Source organism: Venturia canescens, chromosome 6, assembly GCF_019457755.1.
Source record: "Venturia canescens isolate UGA chromosome 6, ASM1945775v1, whole genome shotgun sequence".
Taxonomy (NCBI): domain Eukaryota; kingdom Metazoa; phylum Arthropoda; class Insecta; order Hymenoptera; family Ichneumonidae; genus Venturia; species Venturia canescens.
Window position 1 is genome coordinate 9216711 of NC_057426.1, and position 24306 is coordinate 9241016.

Sequence of the window (24306 nt, forward strand, 5' to 3'; positions counted from 1 at the left end):
ACATTACATTTAAAATAGAAAAAAGAAATAAAACATTAGTTGACCAAGTTAACGGAGGGAATTGTTCCATCTAGTATGTCGTCACTCCACGCCTTGTTTTCACACATCTGCTAGCTCTTGCGATTTATTTGTGTCGTATGTGAATTGTGATCGGATTGACATCTTCACTATCCTGCTATTCTTCACGTTTTGAAATTATTATTTAATTAATTTATTAGTCAAGTGCAATGGGTTGCGATGGTGGTACAATCCCACGAAGAGATGAGCTCGTACGAATAAAAAAGAAGCCTGAACAAGTAAGTTCGTTTTGTCGAAACATTGTTCCACATCTTTTTTGTTCACTGACAGATATTGATTGTCATCATCGTAAAAATTACTCTGCTCGAGCAACGTTGTTTGCCAGATCCAGTGAAATCGCTGTAATCTTTCCGTCAATTCGTAATGAAATAGAAATTTTATTTTTACAAATGCGATTCAATGTTTTAATTTTCATTTACAAAAATACTAAAAAATAAGTTGTAAAGAGAATTAGTGCTCTCGTTCCGTAGAAATGACGGAAAATATAATAACAACGTTAAACGCAATAGCACTTTTAAAAAATCTGTGAAATCAAATAACTTTTATTTGCAGAAAGATAAAGATGCAGAAAGAGCATTTCGATGGCGTCATTGTTCAATCCGTCAACTACCGCTGCAGCAGCCAGTAGTGGCTTGTTCCCTTGGTCATCTTTACAGCAAAGAATCTGTCCTAGAAGGTCTGCTGGATCGGACGATGCTTCCAGAGTCGGCAGAACATATTAAGAATCTGAAAGATGTGAAAAACTTGAACCTGACATCAAATCCAGCTTATGATGCAAACTTGGCTGAAAAAGGTGATGGATACGTTGATGGAGGTAAAAGCCCTTACATATGCCCTGTCATTGGCCTTGAGATGAACGGAAAATACAAATTCTGCTTCCTCTGGACCTGTGGATGTGTCATGAGTGAAAGGGCTCTGAAGCAAGTCAAATCTTCGGTAAGCCACATTGATATTTTATTTTTCTGAAAATCTACTTTGCTGACAATCAAGATTTCTTCAATTCAGGTTTAGTTTCGTTTATTTATAACAAATTTTCTCGTCCATTCAAAGTGGGTTTTTATATTTACTTACAAATGCTCTTCTCAACTGTAATGGTTGGTTGTGGACTTTTTATCAGTTTTTTCTTTCTCATGCTAACGCACGATTTTGTTGTTTTGCAGGTGTGCCACAGGTGTCAAGAAGCTTTTGAGCCGGATGATGTTGTAATATTGAACGCGGAAGGTGAAGACTTGGAAAAAATGAATGAAAACATGCTAAAACGTAAGGCACAAAAGAAGGGAAAGAAAAAAAGATCGAATCCTGAGGAGGTAAGCACCACAACGTCTGAGGGAGAAAAAGTTTCAAAGAAAAAGATCAAAAAGGAGGAGAAAACAAATACAGGAAAGGAAAAGAGCAGAAGAACAGAAGCGGAAGATCCAGCCTACAAAAAGTCCAAAGAGGATTACAGCGTTGCCAAGGATCCCAATGCAACCGAAGTATTGAAAAGTATTTTCACAACCCACAAATCCGCTGCTGAACAGACCCGAGCACATTGGGTTACGTACAATCCATTTTACAATTAGACTCATTTAGATTTTACGACAATTGAATTGATAACAAAATTGAAGATTAAAAGAGACTCGGTATTTCCAGAAAAAAATTTCTTGAATATTGATTATGAACAATGACAAAATAATATTCAATAAATAAAGGAGAGATCAACTGTTAAATATTGGTAACAAAATATTTTAAAGTGAATCCTAGAAAATAGGGTGAACAATAAAAATGAATTGAAGTCAAACGTTTAAAATAAAAAAAATATTATTTCGAAATCATACAAAAAATCATAAACGTAAGAGTTTAAATGAAAATCAATGAAAATATTCGAAAAAACTACAATTGTAAAGCATTGGTAACACAAATGAACAGAAAAAATAATAATTCACATTGAATCTCAACTATCGCTTTATTTAATCGTTTCATGTGGAATCCACTTAACGATCAACTTCGACACACTCCGTTTTGCGCTGCAGACACAATGGATTTGTGAAAAAACAATTTATTTTATTCTTAGTTATAGGATCCGTTAAAAAATAATTACCGTTCAGAATTTATCACCTAATTCTACAGGGGTTCACTAAGGGATTAAGCATTTTTCGAATTTCCGACGAATCTCTTCTGCTTACGTGGGTCATAGAAAAATTGAATATTTATTGAGTCTTTTTACAATTTTCCATCATTCAGTCATCATTTTATCTCTTATATTCCAATGAATAAATTGATTAATTCAAAAATTCCTCAAGCACCTAATCCCTTTAATCTTCCATAATAACTAAGACGTAACTATCGCAACAATCACCATATTCGACGTGGATCCTTTGTTCTTACACTTTTTTTGGTATATTCGGAGCTCAAATTAGCTTCCTCCAAAACACGGCCCCTACTTACCAGTAAAAATATTCCTATAAATAAAATCAGTGCGCGTTTCGTATCTTTCATATTTAAAAAAATTATGTATAAAAAAGATCTTCCACATACTCATTACCGTATTTCGCACGGTCTATCTCTTTTTGAGAACACGATAAGTTACGGCGGGGTAAGGCATTCTGGTAATGGCATCGGAGTTTCGATCTTTGGAATGCGACGAAAAACTTGAATTATTTTTTAATTGTACATCCATCTTTCTGCAACAAAATGGGACTTCAAAAAAAGATCAAAAAAATATTTCATATCGAAAAAAAAACGCCACCAAAATGACTGAAAGTTTTGTCAAAAAGTCGCTGCATTTCAAAGACGAGGAACTCCGGAATCATTTTTTTTGTTTTTAAATTTTAATTATTAACAAATTCGTAAATCACGATTGAGGCACTCTGCGTACAGCGATCGCTTGTATCACTCTGCGCAATCGTCCGATCGCTCGTTTTCTTCGAGTTGGCCTTTTCGCGTTGCAGCAAAGAAAATTGTTAAACGCGTAAATGAAAATAGCACAAATTACGATTACAAGGGCTATTAACGCCCATTGATTATTGTCGACCCAGTGTTTATTCGAAATCGTGGCTTGATCCGATCGCAAAGTCTGAACAACGTCCATTACTTCGTAATGGCTCGCTGGAGCATTGTTCGAACCGCCTACGCCTCGTCGTTTGAACCATGTCGAATCCAAATCCTCGGGATACGGGACGGCCCCCACTGCGAGATGATCACCGATCGGTACCAGCTGTTGGGGCTTGTACAAATTTCTGAAATTTTTTTCGTCAACTTTAGTCTTTTTTATTACACGACCATGTTCACGATTTGTGCTCTACACTAATTGACAAATTGCCTCCAATTTTTTCCAAATTTTTCTTTCTTCAAACATTTTTTTCATATATTCTGTTTCAAAAAATCGATGAACCAATGCAATTCAGCTTAAGGGCTTTTGTTTGCCTATCAAAAATTAATCAAAAATAACTTTTGGGACAAAATGAATCTGAAATTGTTCGATTCGATTAAAGATGTTTTTCATCCGTTGTGAAAAAAAGTTCTCGAGTGATACTTTGAGTTTTCTTCTAAGCACTGTTCAAATTTTAATTTCCAATCATCTTTTTGCTCTTCCGATTGGAATGATGCCAAAAAAATTCGAAAATTTCGTTAACACGCGTAAATATCAAGAAAATGGGAATGAAAAAAGACAAAACGGTAAGGAAAGTTTTTATTTCCTCTTTACACGAAAAATCGTCAAAAGAGTAAAAAATCACAGGGGCGTTATGATACGACAATTAAAATCGGTTTACAAACATGAAGAATTTTTTCTAAAAAAAGTTGCTCTCTTCTCTTTGGTTCTTCAAAATGGTTTTAGGTCCTATCAAAATGCTAATTTGGTTGGACGTGAAATACAAAAAAAAAACACTCACGTCGGAGCGGACTCGTTGAGCGGATTTGGGACCGCGAGAACCGGAACAGGACATTGTGGGAGCGATCGAATTCGAAAGCCGTTCGAAGTCTGCGACTCCAGGACTTTACTGTGACGATTCAAGTGACTCCCTTCCATTCGTTTCGGCAATTCTCCGATCTCAAGGCCGCCTGTACTCGTCGGCGTTTTTGGTCTGTAACGATACTTCTCTTCTAAAAATACTGATGGCACGTAACCCGTCGTCGTGTACTCCAGTATTGCGTCCAACATCCAAAAGCAACCGGCTGTCAAATGTTTTCGAAAATTAATGACGTTTTCGTCTTGTCAATTATTTTACTTCGTTCAAGCTTGGAAGCTTAAATTTGCGATTTCCTTAATGAGTTAACGCAATTATATTATAATAATCGTACGTTTTTGTAGATGACTGTCGTCGATGCAATTGGAGTCTCCGTATACTACGAGACGACCTGCTTTGTTCGATTGATCCATCTCGTTTTTTTCCTTCTCTAACCGTTCGTCCTGAGGTTTCACGTTGCTGTCCGGATCCGCCGGATTTTCCTTGTGAGGCTCATTTTTCGTTTGAAGTAATCCAAGTATGGGTACGGATGAGGATGAGCCAGTGTCAATTTCCATCACAAGTTCTTCACCCTGATCTCGGAGATCTGCTTGAAGAACTATTCCTTCTGCTGGAAATCTACAATTTCATTGGTCAAAAAAATAAAATTTTAGACTCCAAATGCAAGCCTTAAAAAGATCTACCGAAATTTGGAAAGTCATCAAATAAAATGAAACTTTTTTTTAAGCATTTCATAGAATTTTGATCGTACCGTCCGATGGTCGTACCGGAGGCAAATCTCACAGGGGTGTGTTGTCCGAGTGTGAATTTTCCGTCACGCACCCAGTCGCCAAAGGCGACGCCCCAATTAGTGTACAGCAAATCATTGAGAGCAGGAACATTAGCACCGCCGGTGTCGGGGACCCACCACTGCCGAGTATTTTCGTCGTAGAATTTGACTTTTCTCATGACAGTGACATTGTACCAATCGGCGAAGACGACCAGCGACAGTCCTTCTTCCTCGACGTCCCACTTCAGCTTTACAACTTCTTCGGGAAAGAATTCCTCTTCGGTGTCAACGATCAGTAGTGTGCCGTAGTTTTTCGCTTGGAAACAGGTGTACGGCGTCCCGAGTACCTCGAGATAGTAACCAGCGTTTCGCAGATGTTGATACATGTCCTTGAAATTCGTGTGGATGTGGTCACCGTTCCAGTCCAGAGGATCGTTCTTCGCTCGTAAATCATCGCGTGGAAAATAACCTGGAGGATAGCGCAGATTGTGGTACTGGTCCCACAGAATTCGTTTGCTGAAAAAACCCCATTCGTCGTGATATGACTTTTGTTCTCCGAGCCAATGATTCGAGGGATCGAAAAAACTTTGATTTTTTTTCCATTTTTTTTTCTAACAACGATGAATCATAATTAATAATCATAATCAATGTTCTGATTCCACTTCGAATATACTCACTGTCTCGGAGGAGTGGGGATTACTTTGGCTCTCAGAGGCAAGTCGATGGTGGAACGTCGAGGTATCTGTTCTCCTTCCCCAGGAGGCGATTCCACGACCAGGGTTATGCGGCCTGTGGCGGCAAATACATTTTTTCAATTCTTAAATTACTAATTGTAACGCAGTAAAAAAATGTACTTTTTGATATTCCGATAGTTTAATAATTGTCGTTGTACAAAGATTACTTGAACGTATGGAAACGAAAAAAAAAAAACATTTTCAAGGGCGAAGTAATGCGGAAAAATTTTATTCGCCAGTAGATTTTCGTAGCAAACACTGCGAATGATTCAGGAGCGTAAAATAATGAGGCAGGCACCCGTCAAAAAAACAACCTTGAGCAATGCCTTGCCAGTCTGCCGCAGAGGCAGGAACAGTTATGGCGACTGCGAGCCATCCTGACCAAGGCCAGAGTACATCACTGTGTGTCAAAGCCACGTCAATTTTATCGCCGTTGTCCTCTTTCGTATACGGATGCCACGAGACGTTTGCCACGTGCCCTGATACTCCTAAACCGTTTATAATCGTGACGTTTACAACTGTTGGCATTCCGGTGTGGTAAACCGCTTGTGTACAGTATGGCCACATGTATTGGCATTGAGTGAGATCGATGTAACTGAAAGAATGAAAAAAAATCATTGAATAGCAATTATTATCGACATTGGACCACTGCGAAGGGCCCAAAAACGACCTCGAATTTCTTCTCGGTTCAAACGAAAGTTTGTCACTGAGAAAATGTAATTTTCTTCGTATCCTGAACTCAGAGTAAAAAAAATCGTACTTCAGAGTTCATTTTTCTCGATGATAAATTACCTGGGACTCAAAGTAGCCCGCGGTGTGTACGAACTCAAAAAATTAAATGCTTGCAGAAGATCCAATCTTCCGGCTCCCTGTTCGAACATTCCGACTCCTGGCAAACGTTGAGCTGAACTCAAGAGGGCTTGTTTCATGCTGGCTGGCGTGATCTTTGGGTGAGAAAACAGTATTTAATTCTTCCCATCGAACATAATATTGAAGCGAACGAATTCGGATGTTTAATTTAGCTGTAAAACATCTTCGAGGAAACACAAAAATATCGTTGACAAAATTGAAGCTTTTAGTCCTTCGTAAAAATCGTTTAGAGCTTAATTACTTTGTGCTCGTTGCGACGAGACTCGTCTTGGCTGATAAATCTGCTGGCCAACAGGGCAACGGCACCGGCGACGACGGGGCTCGCTACCGAGGTCCCGGAGAGAGTTCGACAACCGTTTTTCAAGGCGGATCCACAAACGCCGGAGCCGTACGTAACCAAATCGGGTTTTAGTCGTCCGTACCCGTGAGGCAATTCCCAGGTGGTCATGCCCCGAGATGAGAAATTGGCGATTTGACCTTCCCAGTTTATTCCACCGACTCCGATCACGTCCATCTGATCCGCTGGATTGTTGTGCGTTCCATAAAGCGGACCATCGTTCCCAATCGCCGATACCATTATCACACCGTTCGCTGTCAGTTCCCACACTTTGTCGACGAACGGATGGTCCATGAAATCTGGACCTCCGATACTCAGATTCAGTACCGTTACTTTGGCAAGGATTGCGTAATTGAAAGCGTCCAGAAACCACGAAGTGTAAGACACCTGGAAGATAAAACGAGTTTAGAAATTTTACTTTCCAGCCATTCGTTGCTCCTTTCTCTTGACTCATCTTGACCTTCGCGTTGAATTTAAAAATCTCGATTCACCAATTCTCACACTTTCTCACGATCCTGAACGTTGGAAAGCTTCAAAAATTATATTTTTTTTACTATGAAGAAAAATAAGCCACTTTGAATTCAATAAAACGAATAAACTTTTCCGTCATTTTGTGGCTTTCAAATCTTTCGACTGTACCTGCTCATTAGTGAACACGCGGAAAATATGTAATTCTGCTTCAGGAGCAAAACCGTAACATTCGTGAGAGGCGGAGGCAATAACGCCTGCGACGAAGGTCCCGTGGCCGAGTCCATCCCCGAGAGTCTTCTCGTTCGTCCAATTTGTTCTTTCTTTTATATTCTTGAAGTGCGGATGACTCGATGCCAATCCAGTGTCGAATATGGCGACCTGAACGGGAGTGAACGAAAATTCAATTGAATAACAAAAAAAATCATAGAAATACGAAATTCTCGATTGTGGCAGCCAAAAGTTCACCTTCACGCCGCGTCCGGTTACGCCCATGCTCCAGAGAGCATCTGCCTTTAGAATGCTCGTTATTTGTCGTGGTATCGCTCGCAATAATCTTCGGGACGAGTGTCGATTTCCCGGTTGTGCGAACTGATTGTCCTGAAATCAAAGTTTCGTTGAGCAGTCTCGAAACGATGGAAGAATTTTTTAACAATCTCAGGAATTCAGTTCTCAGATTTGAACGTTTGTAGTGAAAAAAAAAAAAAAAAAAAAAAAAAAACATGGAGAAAAATAGAGTGAAATTAAAACGAAAAAAATGTAGACGTACGTAGCTCCTGATTTTTCTCTTGAAGCTTTTGTATTCCGGGATGTCGGAATCTTCGTTGGGATTCAAATATTTCAAGCTTCTGTAAACCAATTTCTGCGGCGTGACGCGTCGCACCAGGGGATGATCGGTGAGTGCGACGAGTCCGTTGTTTTTGTCAGTTTCTTCGAGAAGAACAACGTCAAAGTCGCTGGGAAAACCGCTTGCAGGATTGTCCCTGGAGAGGATTTTCCAATTGTGAACACCGGACGAGTTCAAGGCTGCTCCGATGTAATTCTCGCGAGTATGAGGCTTGTAGTAACCGGCGAAGGCGACGATGTACTCGTTCTTGACGATCGTCGCCGTGAACTGCACTTTAACTTCGCTCGTCTCGCACGAAGAATTGCACCGACCGACGCCAGCGCCATTCCTCGACTTTGTCTTGGTGAATCCGTCAAAGTCGTTGCCGAAAGCACCGTTTATCGAATTTTGGGTAGTTTGGCTCGCGGCGAACAGCAACAGCAGGAGGGAAATGAAGAACCATCGTGAGCACGGCTTCATACTATTGGTACCTGTGCAAAATAAGAAATAGTGAAAAATCCATTTTTTTCTTCCATTTTTCGCATTTTTTTTTATCGACCTTCTTTCACAATGAAATTACTAAAGACGATTAAAAAACGAAAGGGAAAATACATTTTTTCAAATATACTCGATGGGACTCTCACAGGAAAGGAAATCTTGATAAATGTGAAGTTTTAAAGAAAACCATTTTTCCATTCGTCTATTATTATCCGAGTAAACAAATTTCGCAATAATTGTGAGTCATAACATTATCTATACGTTACGATATTTTTCGAAGACCATACATCTGTAGCTTTAGTGTTATTTCTAGGCATTCTCGTTGACATTTTTAATGCCGATAATTCAGTGATAAGAAACGTAATTATTTTCATAAGAAATAATTGAATTTGAATATTCAGTGCTCAACGTTTTGCTAGTTTTCGTGTGGGGGGGTGTTATTTCAAAGATGGCGATGTTTACTCGCCTAATAGCGAAATGTCAAACGTCATTGCGCAATTTATGTTTATATATTTTATGTTTTGAAAGCTTTCACGAAGCCTTCGAAAGCTACGATTCAAAATACCGTATGATAATGGTGGAAAAATGGGTCAGAAGCTCGAAAGTGAGGTTAAGTTTGTAATTAAACTGCAATTCCTTCACATAATTATTATATAGAACTGCCAATATGAAAATTTCATATCCATTTAAATCAAAGTTACACAATAATATCGATTGATATGTTTCTAAAGACAAGGTCAAAGATTCTAAGTTCGAATGTGAATGTGACAAAAAAGAGAAGAGTCGAATTCTAGGTTTATTTTCAAGAAATTCTTTATGAAATTTTAGAATATATATTGACTCACTTCGAAATCGTCCGGATTTCCACACTTAACCTCATATTTCTTTGCCCGGAACGGACGCACAAAATACACACGTTTGAACATGCACGTTTTTTCTCATTATCGAAAAAAATCAGCCACTGCGCGTTTAGTCAAGCTTAGACTCCGACGTGGTTATGTTTCATTCGTTAATACGAATATTCATGTCTCTCGGAGGACTTGTTAGCTCTCGTAATTGAACACGCGTTTTCGAAAGGTGAATCGGAAACAAAATTCACATTAATGACCGTCCTCAAAGCGCTGATTAGTCGTCGTTGGAACATGTTTTTTTTTTTGACGTTTATATCGCTGCTATATACAGATTTATGTGACTGACTTCGATTGAGTGAGCTTGTAATGTGTGGTGCTGGTGTATAGTGGAAGAAAATACGAGATTGCGGAATAGCGGCGCATTCAATCGCAAAACAGCTGATGCAGCTTCGGTCTTCGCGTTCGGCGAATTGGAGCGTTAAATACGCCCAGCTGTTCTAACCTCGAACTCGATTGTTCTCTTGTACAAATAACAGTAAAAAAGGTGAGAAATTTTAAAAAATAAAGCCGAAAAAAAATCTTTATCATCATTGTACAGTTTTAATCTTTTCTTGAATTTTCAAAACGGACTCGAAGCTTCGAGTTCAGTGATTGACCCCCGTACATAACCACAAAGCATTCAAATCATCCTTCGAATAGGATTTGTTCAACGTTTAACCTGTTACACCACGATTTATAAAATTGTGGCGAAAACCTGTAGACAAAAAATAGACTTAAAATTTCGTAGCATCAAATTATTGTCACATTGTTAAGCAACTGCTTGTGCAAAGTTGAAAATAAATTTGGATGTGTTTTCAGAATAGATGAACATTATTAAAATAATTCTCCTGATAAAAATCGTCTTAGTAAAATTATTAAAATGAAAACAAACTAGGAAGTAAGCTTTTCAATGCTGTTGACTCAACACAATATAGCTAAGGCATGAAGAAAACAAGCGTTTAAATGTTTTGTTCATCGAATGATACGGACGTTGAAACTGAAATTTTGGAACTGCAACTTTAGTAATGGATTCCGGGGAAGAAGTAGGAGGCAACAAAGCCGAAGATGAAACATCATTGATGATGGAATTGCCATCATCTCCTTCGAAAAGTTCAATGGTTGTAGGCGAGACAGCATCTTTGGCTCCAGTGATCATAGAAGAACTCGAAGAGAGTGAAATGCTGGACGTAAACATGAGTGAGTTTGTGGAAGCTAAAGCCCTGAAAGTCTACGAAGTTATTGATCATAAAAGTATGGAAGTGGATGACGATGAAGCAGAGCTTCAGGCACTGGGATTAGAAATCTCTGACATGGAAGATCATGACGCTTTAACTGCGACAGAAGAAGATATTTTAACTCATCAATTCATCAACGGAGAATTAACATTTTCTGAGTATTCTAGTAGAATGGATAAGAATTTGGACCTCGAAGGAACAGAATTGGAGACCACGAGGTTTGTTTTTTGTCCCAAAATTTTGTGTAGAAATATCAATTGATTTTTATGGCAATGAAGAAGATGAAATATCTTTGTAAAATCAGCTATTTTCTTGACAGCTTAGTTGATAGCATTGAATTTTCAGAACGGCGGCACAAAATGCAAAAGCAGGGACTGAACAAGGTGAAAAATCAGGGCAAAAAGCTTGGAATTCTTCAGCGAATCGAGGAAAGCGAAGAAGAAGAATTCTTCCTCCAGCTCTCCAGGGTTTGATGGGCGAGGCGAATCTGAGATTCGCTCGCGGAGAAGTGGATCTCGCAGTGCAAATGTGCATGGAGATCATAAGGCAAGAATTAATCTGAACTCGAATTCTCCTTTCATAGAAAAACACATACAACAAAGATTGTAACGAAACTTATCGTCAAATCAAATCATTGCAGACAAGTACCGAGTGCTCCAGAACCATTCCAAACTTTATCAATGATTTACGAAACGGACCAGCCAGAAAAATCTTTACAATTCTCTCTGATAGCTGCACATTTGAGTCCAAGAGATGCGGATCAGTGGTTGAGGCTAGCAAACCTTTCCTTGGAAGCGGATGATGTGAAACAAGCGATAACTTGCTACTCCAAAGCAATTCAAGCCAGTCCAACAGATATATCGTTGTACGAAGAGCGAGCGAAGCTGCAAGAGCGCAGCGGAGACAAGAGAGCCATGCTGAAGGGTTACATGAAACTGTTGAATCAGTTGGGACCCGAAGATGGTCAAAACATTGTCAATTATTCCAAGCTTCTGGCCCAAAAATACATGCAAGAGGACAACAATGAACAAGCATTGGAAGCGATGGATCACATTTTCACAAAATGTCCAGAAAGAGTGACTCTCGAAGAGGTCAACATAATGACTGAACTGTTGATAGCGCTCAAGCAATTTCTTCGAGTTCTCGATGTTTTAACGACTTACACGAGTATCAAAGTGATCTATAAAGAATCAATGTCAGAAAATCGAGAAATCGAACGTTGTGAGATCGAGGAAGAAGTCGTGGTCGATTTGAAGGCAAAATGCATTGTAACGCTCGTGGAATTGAATCAGGTTCACATCGCTGAAGAGCACTTGAAGAAACTTTTGGAAAACGAAGATCCTGAAGTCTCGGGTGATTTATATCTCGACATAGCCGAATCGTTGATGGCCAAAAAAGAATTTGAACGCGCCCTCACGGTCCTCGAGGCTTTGGTCAACAGCAAAAACTTCAGTTTAGCAGCAGTTTGGCTCAGACATGCGGAATGTTGGATCGGCTGTAAAAACGTGAAGAAAGCGATGAAATCTTACGAAGTCGTGAGGGAATTATCTCCTGGACATCTAGGAGCGAGAATTGAACTTTCCAAATTGTATAAACTCACGGGCATGTACGACCGAGCTATAGAAGTACTGCAACAAGATCCTGAAGTAGACGTGCTTGATCCCACAGTGATTTATCGTCAAGCACTTTTGCTTTTGCGTACGGAGCGTTGGGATGAGTTTTTCGAAGCCGGGAAATTGCTCCTTTCTCGTCATTGCGTGCATTTGCGATCAAAAGCCGAGTTGACGTCTCTGACGAAGACAAATGGTGTGCGTCAGAGACGAGACGCTCTGCAGCTTTACCGTTTGTCGCTCGGTGAAAATTTCGAGGAGGAAAATCCTCCAGTTTTCAGTAAAAACAACGATATTTCTGTCAAATGCGAATTTTCGTTTTTCCTACGAATGTGCAGAGCCGCCTTCAGGCTCAAGCGATTTGGAACTCTCCAAAGAATCTGCTTCAGCGCTTTGACCTCCAAGAAGTTCGAGAAAAAAAATTCTCACATCATTTGTTTGTGCCTCATCGCCTGCATTCATAACAACGACTCTTTTCACGGATACAATTTGGTTCGCGACTTGGTCCGCGTTTATCCACGATCGAATACTTGGAATCTGCTCAATATCGTCATCCAACGAGCCGACGACACCAGACACAATCGCTTCATCATGCGCATCCTCGGACGCGAAGACGCTTTTTCTTATCTACAAATATTACACGCCAATAATTGCCTCGTTTCTGGTACTTACAAATACGCCCTCAACGATTATGTTTCCCTCTTCAAAGCTCAGCCCAGCGGGCTACTTGCTCTCCTCATTGCTGTCATTTTCATGCAAATGGCTTGCCAAAAGTTTGCTAGTAAAAAACATCAACTCGTTTCTCAAGGTAATTCGGATCTTAAAATTCTCACATTTTTTCGTAGGACGAGATACTCGCAAGAGACAAAAATCAAAAATTCAAGTTCACCAGTGAAAACACATCCAATATTTACACAGCTCAAGACTTTCGAGGTTATACGCTGAACCGAAGTCACTCCCCTCGCATTAGTTTGTTAGGAAAACCTTAAAAAAGTGACATAAGATTTCTGGTTCTCATGGAGAGTGATGAGAAGTCAAATTTCTGAAATCGTTTCGTCACAGATTTTCGCAATTCTCAATATACTTGAATTTTAATAAACCATTTGTTCACCTTGTTTTTCGAGGATTCAAGAATCGTCCCTCTCTGGGTGAAAGACTCATTTTTATTTTTTGTTTTTACAGCTTTCGCATTTTTCAACAAATATGTCCAACTACGCGAGACCGAGGCAAGGCACGAGTGCCATTACAACATGGCTCGAGCTTTCCATCAACTCGGGTTGCTTCCTGGTGCCGTGCATCATTACAAATTAGTCCTGGAAACTCCACCGTCGACATTTCCTTCCAAACATCCCGAACGCTTGGATCTCAAACGCGAAGCTGCTTTCAATCTTCATTTAATTTACATGCAGTCAGGAAATCCTGAGTTGGCGACCAGTTATCTCGAAGATTACATCGTCGTTTAATATCATTGTAAGATTAGTATAATAAAACATTTTTTTTATCAATTAGACACTGAAGAAATATTCCTTCACGATCCTTTTACGATTTGAAAATATTAAAAATATTGTTGACGAAAAGTCAGCTGATTCTTTGAGTTTTTTTTTTCTATTGCAGAAAAATGGGCGAGTCACTAGCATCAAAAATTCAGTACTCCAAGCTCTGCGAGGTGTACGAGAAAATTTCGAAAGCCCGAGGAAACAAAAAGATAGAGGAGTTGCGGAAATTTTTAAATTTTTGTCGTCAAACTGGCAAAGAGATGAAAAAACAGGATTCCACCGCTGTGAGAATGGCTCTTTTGGCTCTTTTTCGTTTCACACAAATGCGAGCTGTTCTAGCACTTAATTTTCTTTTAGGATGTTTCGCTTTTCCCAATAATGCGACTGTTCTTACCTGCTGTCGATCGAGAACGCGGACCTCATGGCTTGAAGCAAAAAACCCTGGCAGATTTATTCGTTCGCGTTTTTTGCCTCGGAAAAAACAGTTCCGATGGTAAAAATCTCTTGAAATACAAGTATGTGGGAAATGAGATTACAATAATGCCTTGAAGCGAAGCGACGAACTTTTTTTTTTGAGTCGAACATTTTTCAAATCTCGAACAAATTAATAATCGAAAAAATGAACATTCAGGGCTCCGGAGCAAGGAGAATCCGGCATGGGCGATTTTGCTGAAAAGTTGTTCTGGGTCCTGAACAGAAGACACTCCAACGTGTCCGGCACTGCCTTAAGCATCGAAGATGTAAATACCGCATTGGACGAGATTGCTCGTCGTAACGCGGAGAACCAAAGCAAGGATGAAGTTTTTTTGCGCCTGATCAAACAATTAGGGGCATTCGAGCTCAAATGGCTAACGAGAACGATACTCAAGGACGTGAAACTTGGATTGGGTCAGAAAAAAGTTTTTGAAGGTAACGCTGAAATTTGTTGAATTCTGAAACATAAAAATTCGAACCGACTGAATCTTATCATCGTTTATTCTCAATCATATTCTCACTCCATTATTTTCTTGCTTCGGTATGAAAAAAATTATCAACTTTTGCTGATTCAGTGATTTATTCTCAAAAGTAAATCCCAACGAAAAAGATTGCTCGCATTCGCTGCTACTCTTTTTTTATATTTTCAAAAATTTTTGTAACCTCGATCCTTTTTCAGCCTACCATCCAAACGGTGACGAGCTCTTCGGTGAAAAGTCGAATTTACGAGAGGTGTGTGATTTGCTGCTGGACGAAAATTACAGGGTGGAAAAAAGTTCGTCGAACGTAGTTGTTCTGTGGCCGTTTAAGCCGATGCTTTTAGAGCGCTGTAGCATAGAGGAGGTGGGCAAATTTTTCACACAAAACGAGACGTATTTCTCGCAAACGAAGTACGACGGTGAAAGAAGTCAAATCCACATGAAAGAGGGTGTATTTAAATATTACACGAGACACGGAACAGACATTACGAATAATCCGGCGTACGGAGAGACGAAAAACTCGAGTGGATTTCTCACCAAAAAAATATCTTCCCTCCTCAATCCTGATTGCCGTTCAATCATTTTGGACGGTGAATTAATGGGTTGGCACAAAGACCGGAAATCGCTTGGATCCAAAGGAATGCCATTCGACGTGAAAAAGTTAACAGCCAACAGCCGACATCAGCCTTGTTTCGTTGCTTTCGACATCGTCATGTACAACGACAGATATTTGCTCAATTCACCGTACAAGGATCGATTGTCTGTTTTGAATAATGCTTTTCGAGAGGAGGAGGGCGTGCTGTTGAGGAGCAAAATCGACAGCATTTCTTCCAGGTATTCTGGACCCATTTCCATGGATCGTTGCGAATCATTGAAATAATGAAAGCCAATTGTTTAATAGAAAAATTTTATTCTCCAAGCGCCCAACTTCTTGAGATTTTCAATAAAAGCATCGACACCAACGAGGAGGGAATCGTATTGAAAAGGAGCGACGGATTGTACAAACCCAATACACGTGAGGGAAGTGGATGTTACAAGATCAAGGCCGAGGTAAAATTATGATGAGTGCCTAAAATGATTTTGAAAGTTGATGAAAGTTAAATGGAAAATTAGATGCTGGAACATGAAAAATTAATGCCAGTTTCGTTCTTTTCTCTGGATCTTGTGACCTCGAATTCTTTTCTTTTCATTTCAGTAATTTTTCCTTTTCAATTTACAGTACTCCGAGGGCCTCATACAAGACTTGGATTTGTTAATCCTCGGCGGTTACTACGGGGAGGGCAAATGTGCTGGAATTTTCAGTAGCTTTCTCGTTGGAGTCGCTGCAGACGAGAAATCGAGCACGAAAAAATTTTACTCCGTCGTTTCGGTCAGCACGGGACTCAGTATGGAAAAAATGCGAGAACTCGACGCGAAGTTTAAAGCCTTTTGGACCAAGGACTGCCCCAGCAATGTGGTTGGACCAAAGGTCTGATCTTGCAATTTTTCGTTGTTCAATGTTTTTGCTTTTTTCTGAATATTCGACTTTTCAACGGTGGCTCTTCTTAGCTAACCAATCAGTGCCATTTTAGCGAGGCACTTGCTGACCATTTTAAATGCAGTTTCAACATAGAACGGCGAAATTGATTTTGCAATTTTTTTAACAGAAAAATCAGCCCGATGCGTGGATTCATCCAAAAAATTCATTAATTCTGCAACTTCGAGCTACGGAACTTACTCGATGCAATGTCCATCCTGCTGGCTACACTTTACGATTCCCCAGAGTAGTCAAAGTTCGAGATGACAAGCCTTGGGAGGATGCATGGACTCTCAAAGAATTGAGAGCGATGGTCAAGGTAAGAGACTCTTTTTTTCATGTTTATCGAAAAATAGAAACGATGGCAATTGACAAGGATTCAAAATTTCGATCGTCTGAATCGAATTCGGATCGGAAAATGTTTGTTTTGATGAATTCTTGAAATTTCACGAGTTTTTACAATAATTTTCATCGGGTTTTAGGACGGAGGCTTCGTGCAAAAAGCGACGAAACGACACGCGACGAGCAGCGATATTCGTGATGTTAATACAAAAATGCCTCGGAACGTGCGACCAGCGCCAATGCGAATCGACACGAAATATTTGGGCGTCAAAACTTCCCTGGTTACTCGTCTCACGCGTTTATTTTCCGAGAAAGAGTTTTGCGTCATGAACGGTGAAGAGGGCTCTCCGAACAAAAGAAAACTTTCGAAAAACGATATTGAACTACTTTTGTGTACGCATGGCGCAAAAATTGTCCAAAACCCGGGAAACGAAACGTTCGCTGTAATCGTGGGCAATCCAAAATCTGTAAGTCACATTTTTTCTCATAAAAACATATTTTAATCAATCCAACAAAAGTCTTCGATATTTGCATCAATGGGTTTATGACTCGCAGAAATAGAAAATTAAAAAAACCTCCTCACGTTCCAGGAGAGAGTGAAAAATGTCGTAAAAACGCGAAAGTGGGACGTCGTGTCTTTAGCCTGGTTGAAACGTGTGACAGACGAAAAAAATTGGCACCGAGAGACCGATTTTTTTCCGTGGGAAATCATTTCTGGTACCGAAGCGACGGAACAACGGCTCGCTAATTTATTCGATTGTTACGGTGACAGCTACACCGTCGATGCTGACGTTACAAGCTTGAAACGATCCTTCGACAAGGTCGAAGAAGAAATGATGGTAAATTCTGTTCTGTTGATCTTCATTCATTCGTTTATTTCTCTATACCCAAAAATGAGAATCTACAGTTTAACAATTTTTCTTTATGGGTTTTCTCCTTTCCTACTATTTTTATTTTTCAAAGTTCAAATGAATGTTAAATCTGTTGATAGGAAAAAAATTCCCAGGAGATTTTCCAACACGAGGACGTGGAGGCAGAATTATTCGAAAATGGAATTTCTCCATTTTCGTTATTCAGGAAAATGGTCGGATATTTTGACGACCCTTCGGATACAACGGTTTGGAATTTTAAATTCATGAGAGGACAAGTCAGCGACGAAATTGATCATACTGTGAGTCACGTATTTATTAACGAAAGGGCTATCAGCTTGATCAATCTTTATAAAAAAATCAACAGTACCGGATCAACCGATATCAAAATCGTCAACAGTAGTTGGATCCAAGATTGCTGTCAACAGGAAAGGCTACTGCCTGAAGGAGATTATATCATTGCTTGATTACTTTCGATGGAAACAATGCTAGTCTTCTCTTTGGGATTGTTATTGGATCAGGGATTTTCAAAAGCTTTGATCTGAAACGATTCGAATATTTTTTTGGGAAAATCTAAGGATGAATTTCCATTTTTCAAGAAACTTTACGATTTGCAGCTAGTCGCGAGTCCAGTTAATCCTGAGGGAATTCGAGATGTAAATGCAATTTGAAGAACATAAGAAAGAATATGTAAAAAATTATTCGTCATTCGATTTTAAGAACAAAGATTCAGATTTTTACAGCTAAATTAAATTTTTTAAATTATTTAAGATATTTATATATTTCATAAATGAAAATGGTAAGAAATTAAGGTCTAAAAAGATTGTATTTTGGAAAAAAATTTTCCAAGGACAGAAATGTGATTTTCATGATCACCAAAAATCTTAATTCACCAAAAATAGATAGTATATTTTTTAATCGATAACAAATCGTGAATAATTATTCTAGGAATTATTTTTCTAATTTATGACACAAATGTTCACTGATGAACAAAAAAATCATTACAGTTTAAAACATGGAAAGCATATTTGGGGTTATGGGCAATATTTCTATTCTTCGTGCTTATTTTTCTTTAAATATTGTGTTGCAATTTTCAGTCTTGATTTTACAGCTTTATTTTATTCGCAAATAATATATTTTATAAACAAACGATTAAGCATTGTATTATGCTAATGTGACGAGGTCGTGTAAATAAAACAATATATTTTAAAAACGATTTAACGTCGGTTTTTGTTTTTTATTCGTACCTGAAGTAGTGGGTCGACATATTCGTTAATTATCAGATAATTAGTTCGTGGGGCGATAGCTCAAAGCATTCATTTAAAATAAAAACGGTTGCCTCGATATTTAATTGAGTAAAAAATTATCCTAATTGTTTATTTTTGCTAAGAACTCAAATTGATCAAGTTTTTTTTTGCCAAAATTTAAAAAAGTTTATTCGACCTTCGTGATGCAACAACGTGATAAAAACGAAGGAGGTTATGTCGGTCAAGCATCGCGCGATGTGTCGAAGGAGTTGATTATTTCTGCACCTCGAATTGTATTTGGTCGAAAAGTGTAACTTTAGAAATAGATCAGGTCACTTTGTACTCGGACGTTCAATTCTCGTTGCCTGGCTCGTCGAGAGTGAAGGAAAATGTTGAGAAATCTTATAGCGATGGTTATAGTAGTAGTATGGCAAACGTTTGTCAGAGAGCGAGATTGAATGACAGTCTGACAGTCAGCTCGTTTCACATCACGAGAGTGTGTACGCGTACACGCGAAGAAGGGGCTTGAGAGTTTCGAAATATTCATTTGGGTATATTTCTTGATGACGAGCGAAGTTCTCTCGTACCGCCCTCGTGCAACGTCGTCGTGTTCCATTTGATTCGGCGTGGAATGCGCGCAAAATACTCGAAAGCCCGGCCGAGACAACGCACAGCTGGTCACGTGTTTCTCCCCTTCCGCCTTCTTCTTACATCTCTTCGATTTCAACAAAGCTTTACATTCAGAGATTTTGAAGTTAGATTATGAAAGACGGTAATTAAGTTGCTCTCAGTTTTCCTCCCGACGAACAACACTCATTTTTCTCTCGAAAACTTTTTCCGTTATTTCATCCTTTTCTCACCGCTCCATCTCCGGCCTTTTCGCGTCTCTTGTTATCGTTACGGCGCAACATTGATATATATTCCTATTCAACGCGAGCATGATTCACGCGCACGGAGACTCGAGTCAGTACACATCTTTCAAGATCAAGATATGAAAAGGGACATTGTTATTTTGTTAAATCGACCGTCCAGAAAATTTTTATTAAGATTCCAAGCGCTCTCGTAATTAATTTAAATGGAGATTAATTTAAGGGCGTTCCGTACACAGTCGAAGATTTTATACTCTCAAAATTTGAGTTTATATTCCGAATGATGAGGGAAAATAAGGAACTGATTTTAGTCGTTATTTGAAACGTATAAAAATCTGGCCTTCCGAGGAAATATTCGAAAATAAATCTCAAGAAACATGACATCGGAAACACCAGGGAACTCGATCGTTGGATTTTCGTTCGAAATCACTGTCAAGATAGTGCGATCCGTTTCATTAGCTCGATATTAAGTGACGGAGAAAATGCGACGGATTCGAATTTGACGTAAATAATGAGACGAAGTTGTTTTAGATGTATCCGAGAATGAGACCGGTGTTTTCGGACTAAACTAGTAATTATATTTGTAAGAGGGGTGCTCTCCTTGGTCTCGACACTTCTTGGCAGCTAGGTGTATACTGTTATAGTATCGGAGATCTCGTTAGTGAGAATTTGAGGTTAACTTTGAGCGCGCATAACGGAGAGACACGAAAGAGACAGAAAGATGTTTGAGTTACACGAAAATTACGAAGGCATTAAAAGCACAGAGAGAAAAAAGAATAAAGAGGAGAGAAGCTCTAACGGAATAATGCAGATGAGAATATGAATGATGTAGCTACCAAGCTGTATCTACTTATAGACCCGTCAACCGACAACTGGACGCGTATTAATTGACTTTGGATTTTTTTCCCTCTTTCTTCCTCACACACACCCGCGCACGTACACGCTCTTTTGACACAGTACTTCGAAATACTTTACAAGGCCTATTTCAAACGTGAAAATTCATAAACTATCCATCTTGTCACTAAACTCGCCCCTCGAATTCTTTTACCTAAAACAACCCTGTGCGACTAGAATAAAGGTTAGGAAATATACTCTGGCATGAGCGTCAGTTACTTTAGAGTTGTTACAGAACTGGATGTGCCGGTGGCGTTTGATCAATGAATAATTCGAAAAAATACGTTTATAAATAAATAAAAATAATGAAGTGGCTGAAATGAAGTTCGTGACTCGTTAAATGTGATTTTCGTCATACTGTGAGCTCGGTTTCAATTTGTTGAAGGATATTATGAAGCATTTCGACGAAGAGAAACTAAACTTCGGCAGTGTGATTCGGTAAATAAATTGATAATGGAAAAATTGAAGGTCGATAAAAAGGTGGGATAGGGAAAAAAGCGTTTATCAGAGTATAAATACAGAATAAAATTACAAAGTAAATACGATACTCGATCTGTACCGAGTAATTCGTCGACTTGATATTTTTCGGCGATCGACGGTTGATCTCAAAGGTTTTTTCTCGCGTTCCGATTCGTCCGAGCATTCGACGATTCTTGGACGCAATAATTGTTTTCTTGGCCGTTCGTATTGAACTTTGTTTCGGAAACGATTGCCATGAATTTTGCACTCCGGTCTTTTTTTCCCTCTGGATGAAGCTGTGAAGTACGGGGTGCCGGATCGGGAGCGAACGGACGTGAGAGAAGTTGTGGGTGACTGGGGAAAGTGCTTTTTGCACAAAGGTTGTTTCATTCGACGACGGGTCGCTCGGTGTTTCGGAAAGCGACGAGTCTCGTTCGAGGAACTCTGGAGCTCTGAATCCTCGCTGTCCTCCATTTCTATCGTCGAACTTATTTCGCTCGACGTTGATATTTTTTCACCGACCACAAGACACTTCCGCGATATTTCCCGATCGACAATCGAACGGACGAACGCTTCGAGCTCGAGATTTTCCTGCTCGGCGAACGAACTCCTCGCTCGGATTTTCGCCCTCGCGACGGCGTCCAGGATTCTCCGGTCCTCCTCCTCCTTCCTCTTCTCCAGCTCGGAACCGCCCGTGCATTTTACACGCGTCGTTGCCTCTTTCCCAGACCTTTGACACTGCAACCCTCGATCAACGTTCCGACCTCGCCCATCGCCCTCACGAATTTTTAACCTTCTATCCGAACCCCTCGTCGATTTTTCTCTTCGATTATGTTCGCACGCGGTGTACTTTGATCTAAGATTTTTTCGCGATGTGCCCACACCCTTCTCCGCACTTTCTCGCTTCGTTTTTCCTCGACATCGGACTCCTTTTTCGTGTAAATAAAATTCCTTTAAATCCTTCATTTATAATTTCGTTACTTAACCTCACATTTCGCTCGAGAGAAAATATTCCTTCGTCGAAATTCATTCGAATTTGCGGCAAAAAATCGAACTAATGATTAACCAACGAACGTAGATGAATTACTCGAAACGCACAGTTATGAGATTCGAAGCATTTTTTTCTGTGTGCAAAAAAAACCGACTCGAGCCGAATTCGAAGCCGAGCATTTCATTTTCGTGAACTTTGTCGCACGAGCACGAGAGCGATTTCAGCGCTCTCGCCAACCGCTTCGCTCGCTCTTTGAAATATTTTCACCAATTTAACCTCAAAAATACGAAAAAAATTTTAACTTCGGAAAAAACTGTTCGGAAGAGAGCGGTGTCGAGGAAAGATCAAAAAAATTCTCGAAAAATTTACAATGAAAGTGAAAACCAAAGAAATTACGAAGTCGACAAACAGCACGATTCTGACGTTGCTGCACGCTTCAAAAGATCGTTCAGCCACTTACCGTTTTCGTTTTTTACATCCGCAAGCCCGAGAGTCTGAGCACAGCAACCTGGCCGAAGGAAAACGAGGGTTTGAGTCGATAGTGGGGAAAAAAAATTTGGGGCGATGCGTCACGTTCCGGAACGTCGAGAAAATACGATTTTTCCAAAAAGCTTAAAAAAGGCCGGCAAATAAGTGATAAAAATGAGCGATTGGTCCATTTCAGAGGAATCTCAACGGAAAACCTGCTTTTCGGTGATTCAGCAGTGCTTTCGCAACGCTCGTAGTTTCTCGCGATCGAGTTCGAGTGACAAATCGCCTTAGGACTAAATGAGAATTCGAGAGGAAGACGAAGACTTACTGATCTGAACAGGAGCATCGGACTGGTCGCCTGTCGAAGAACATTCATTACTACGAGTACAATCGTCTAATCATTGACTAATTCGATGGAATAAGTGAGTGAAATGATGGTCGATACTCGTACTTTGACTCCTTGCGTTGCTGGAGTTGTCGCTCCTCGGCTGGACAGGGGCAAACGATAGATTTTTCCTTGAAAATGCCAGTGTAGAGATAAATCATGCCAGCGAGACCGAAAATGTATTTGGCGAAATAGTACCAGCCGAAGCTGTGGTAATATGGCATCGCAAGTTGCTGCGCTCATTCGAGAGACTCTTTCACTCTTTTTCTATCGCTTATTCTCAGCATCGTGAGCTTCCTGTTTGATCGAGTTTTACGATTCAACGGAGACGAATAAACATAAACGAGAGTGTGGAAACCGCGCGAACTCTCCTAATTTGGGGTTAAATTCGGAATTCGATCGACGGAACGTCAATGTCGATGGCGCTGCTCAGATACTTTCGTTCTTTTTTTTTCCGCGAGCGCTACAAGCGCCGCGTCGTTACTGGACTCTGGACGTCGACTGGACGCTGATCCTTCGTTATCTTTGATCGATGACGCCATAACTCGGAAAATGTTTTGTCGAAAAGTGATTGGGGTGAAAAGAGTCGAGCTGCGTTGGTGAACCGTTGGCGATCGAAAAGCTGCCACGCGACTCAAAAGTTTCGATGTTTCTGTGGCGTGAAATCGGTTTTTTGAAAATTTCCATTTCTGGCTTCTGCGTGTAAATGAGGCTCGAGAGAACGGGAAAGTGTCTCGCCGCCGGAGCGAATCCGAGTGTCGCGTCCGCGTCTTATTCAATTCCCAATTTTCTGTAGTGGAACGAATTTGCAGTATTTTTCAAGAGAATACGAGAGCGAAGCGGAGTCCTCGCGGTTGATCCGGGCGAGGGAGCCGTCACTTCAGTCACGGTTCTCCGTGATTCGGGAGTTTCTTCTCGAGGAACGAGAAACAGTGAAGAGGCGCGAGGGAGGGGGAAGCGGGATGGGCTGTCAACGAACTATTTGCTCGTGACAACTGCTTACTGCTTCAGCCCCGAACGGGTTGAGGTTGTCGGCGATTTGGAAGAGGGTTTTAGAGGAAAAAAGAGAGTTTGGTTCCACGCTCATTAGAGGGAATGTCACAAGATCGAGGATTCCGCTTATCCACCGAGTTGCTCAATCCTCTGCGACGTTTTTCATTGCCTTCCTCGCCGTCGGAGGAAAAGTATTTCTCGAAAACCGGGATCGAGAATCGAGGCAAAGTTCAAAGGTGCCAAGCACAGCCGTCGGAGTCTCCGAGTGACAAGAGCAACAGAAAAAGACCGCGAGACTTCAGCTCGCGGCGCGCAACGCGGAAAAAAACGGGAGAAAAAGCGGAACGGGGAGGGCGGAAACGCCGAGTGGGTTCACTCGAGCACAACATTAGCTCAGAGAGGAAAGCGATACAACTGCGCGCGTATGCGGCGCTTCTTACCTTACTTAAGATCGCTCTCAAAGTCCGTGGGTGGCTTTCGGAACTCCCTAAAATTGACTATCTGTAGGAAAGAGTAGGGCAAACCTCTGAAAAAGTGATTTTTTTTTTTTTTTTTTTTT

At 40.2% G+C, this 24306-nt stretch overlaps 5 protein-coding genes across 12 annotated transcripts; 3 read left to right on the forward strand and 2 right to left on the reverse strand.

Moving 5' to 3' along the window:
• The first annotated feature begins 79 nt into the window (after window positions 1-79).
• On the forward strand, window positions 80-2015 carry LOC122412274 (replication termination factor 2). Its single transcript, XM_043421722.1, has 3 exons — window positions 80-296; window positions 631-1014; window positions 1239-2015. The coding sequence occupies exons 1-3, from the start codon at window positions 228-230 to the stop codon at window positions 1638-1640; spliced, it is 855 nt and encodes a 284-aa protein (XP_043277657.1). The 5' UTR covers window positions 80-227; the 3' UTR covers window positions 1641-2015.
• Window positions 2016-2248: 233 nt separating this feature from the next.
• S1P (membrane-bound transcription factor site-1 protease) lies at window positions 2249-9507 on the reverse strand. The gene is made up of 12 exons (XM_043421695.1): window positions 9373-9507; window positions 7973-8520; window positions 7672-7803; window positions 7375-7584; window positions 6640-7122; window positions 6321-6472; window positions 5843-6123; window positions 5472-5583; window positions 4777-5310; window positions 4360-4643; window positions 3951-4233; window positions 2249-3296 (listed from the first exon to the last, which is right to left on the reverse strand). Exons 2-12 carry the CDS (start codon window positions 8507-8509, stop codon window positions 2912-2914), a joined length of 3393 nt encoding a protein of 1130 aa, XP_043277630.1. The 5' UTR covers window positions 8510-8520; window positions 9373-9507; the 3' UTR covers window positions 2249-2911.
• LOC122412265 (general transcription factor 3C polypeptide 3) lies at window positions 8393-13732 on the forward strand. 5 transcript variants are annotated; one of them, XM_043421699.1, is made up of 6 exons: window positions 8393-8516; window positions 9766-9922; window positions 10441-10870; window positions 10998-11198; window positions 11293-13070; window positions 13445-13732. In XM_043421699.1, the coding sequence occupies exons 3-6, from the start codon at window positions 10443-10445 to the stop codon at window positions 13723-13725; spliced, it is 2688 nt and encodes an 895-aa protein (XP_043277634.1). In that variant the 5' UTR covers window positions 8393-8516; window positions 9766-9922; window positions 10441-10442; the 3' UTR covers window positions 13726-13732. The 5 variants fall into 5 exon arrangements, with proteins under 5 accessions (XP_043277634.1, XP_043277635.1, XP_043277637.1 ...); XM_043421700.1 differs by having other exon boundaries at window positions 8398-8516; window positions 9710-9922; XM_043421702.1 differs by lacking the exon at window positions 8393-8516 and adding an exon at window positions 8533-8765.
• A 148-nt stretch (window positions 13733-13880) lies between these two features.
• DNAlig4 (DNA ligase 4) lies at window positions 13881-18654 on the forward strand. The gene is made up of 10 exons (XM_043421698.1): window positions 13881-14042; window positions 14116-14273; window positions 14390-14667; window positions 14912-15545; window positions 15632-15761; window positions 15931-16179; window positions 16358-16546; window positions 16710-17036; window positions 17160-17408; window positions 17561-18654. The coding sequence occupies exons 1-10, from the start codon at window positions 13881-13883 to the stop codon at window positions 17903-17905; spliced, it is 2721 nt and encodes a 906-aa protein (XP_043277633.1). The 3' UTR covers window positions 17906-18654.
• Window positions 18655-20917: 2263 nt separating this feature from the next.
• On the reverse strand, window positions 20918-23339 carry LOC122412269 (uncharacterized). 4 transcript variants are annotated; one of them, XM_043421715.1, is made up of 4 exons: window positions 22821-23339; window positions 22698-22727; window positions 22359-22406; window positions 20918-21645 (listed from the first exon to the last, which is right to left on the reverse strand). In XM_043421715.1, exons 1-4 carry the CDS (start codon window positions 22976-22978, stop codon window positions 21609-21611), a joined length of 273 nt encoding a protein of 90 aa, XP_043277650.1. In that variant the 5' UTR covers window positions 22979-23339; the 3' UTR covers window positions 20918-21608. The 4 variants fall into 4 exon arrangements, with proteins under 4 accessions (XP_043277650.1, XP_043277649.1, XP_043277648.1 ...); XM_043421714.1 differs by having other exon boundaries at window positions 20918-21836; XM_043421713.1 differs by having other exon boundaries at window positions 22698-22747.
• Window positions 23340-24306: the final 967 nt, after the last annotated feature.

Coding starts and splice junctions, on each gene's coding strand:
- LOC122412265 (XM_043421699.1), top strand. CDS start 10,443: ATGGATTCCGGGGAAGAAGTAGGAGGCAACAAAGCCGAAGATGAAACA. Junction 10,871..10,997: donor ACAGAATTGGAGACCACGAG/GTTTGTTTTTTG, acceptor TTGAATTTTCAG/AACGGCGGCACAAAATGCAA. Junction 11,199..11,292: donor ATGTGCATGGAGATCATAAG/GCAAGAATTAAT, acceptor AAATCATTGCAG/ACAAGTACCGAGTGCTCCAG.
- LOC122412274 (XM_043421722.1), top strand. CDS start 228: ATGGGTTGCGATGGTGGTACAATCCCACGAAGAGATGAGCTCGTACGA. Junction 297..630: donor TAAAAAAGAAGCCTGAACAA/GTAAGTTCGTTT, acceptor TTTTATTTGCAG/AAAGATAAAGATGCAGAAAG. Junction 1,015..1,238: donor TGAAGCAAGTCAAATCTTCG/GTAAGCCACATT, acceptor GTTGTTTTGCAG/GTGTGCCACAGGTGTCAAGA.
- S1P (XM_043421695.1), bottom strand. CDS start 8,509: ATGAAGCCGTGCTCACGATGGTTCTTCATTTCCCTCCTGCTGTTGCTG. Junction 7,804..7,972: donor AGAGAAAAATCAGGAGCTAC/GTACGTCTACAT, acceptor CTTTGATTTCAG/GACAATCAGTTCGCACAACC. Junction 6,473..6,639: donor CTCGTCGCAACGAGCACAAA/GTAATTAAGCTC, acceptor TCTCACCCAAAG/ATCACGCCAGCCAGCATGAA.
- LOC122412269 (XM_043421712.1), bottom strand. CDS start 22,978: ATGCCATATTACCACAGCTTCGGCTGGTACTATTTCGCCAAATACATT. Junction 22,748..22,820: donor CAGCAACGCAAGGAGTCAAA/GTACGAGTATCG, acceptor TTGTACTCGTAG/TAATGAATGTTCTTCGACAG. Junction 22,407..22,697: donor CGATGCTCCTGTTCAGATCA/GTAAGTCTTCGT, acceptor TCCTTCGGCCAG/GTTGCTGTGCTCAGACTCTC.
- DNAlig4 (XM_043421698.1), top strand. CDS start 13,881: ATGGGCGAGTCACTAGCATCAAAAATTCAGTACTCCAAGCTCTGCGAG. Junction 15,546..15,631: donor ATCGACAGCATTTCTTCCAG/GTATTCTGGACC, acceptor TTATTCTCCAAG/CGCCCAACTTCTTGAGATTT. Junction 17,037..17,159: donor TCGTGGGCAATCCAAAATCT/GTAAGTCACATT, acceptor CTCACGTTCCAG/GAGAGAGTGAAAAATGTCGT.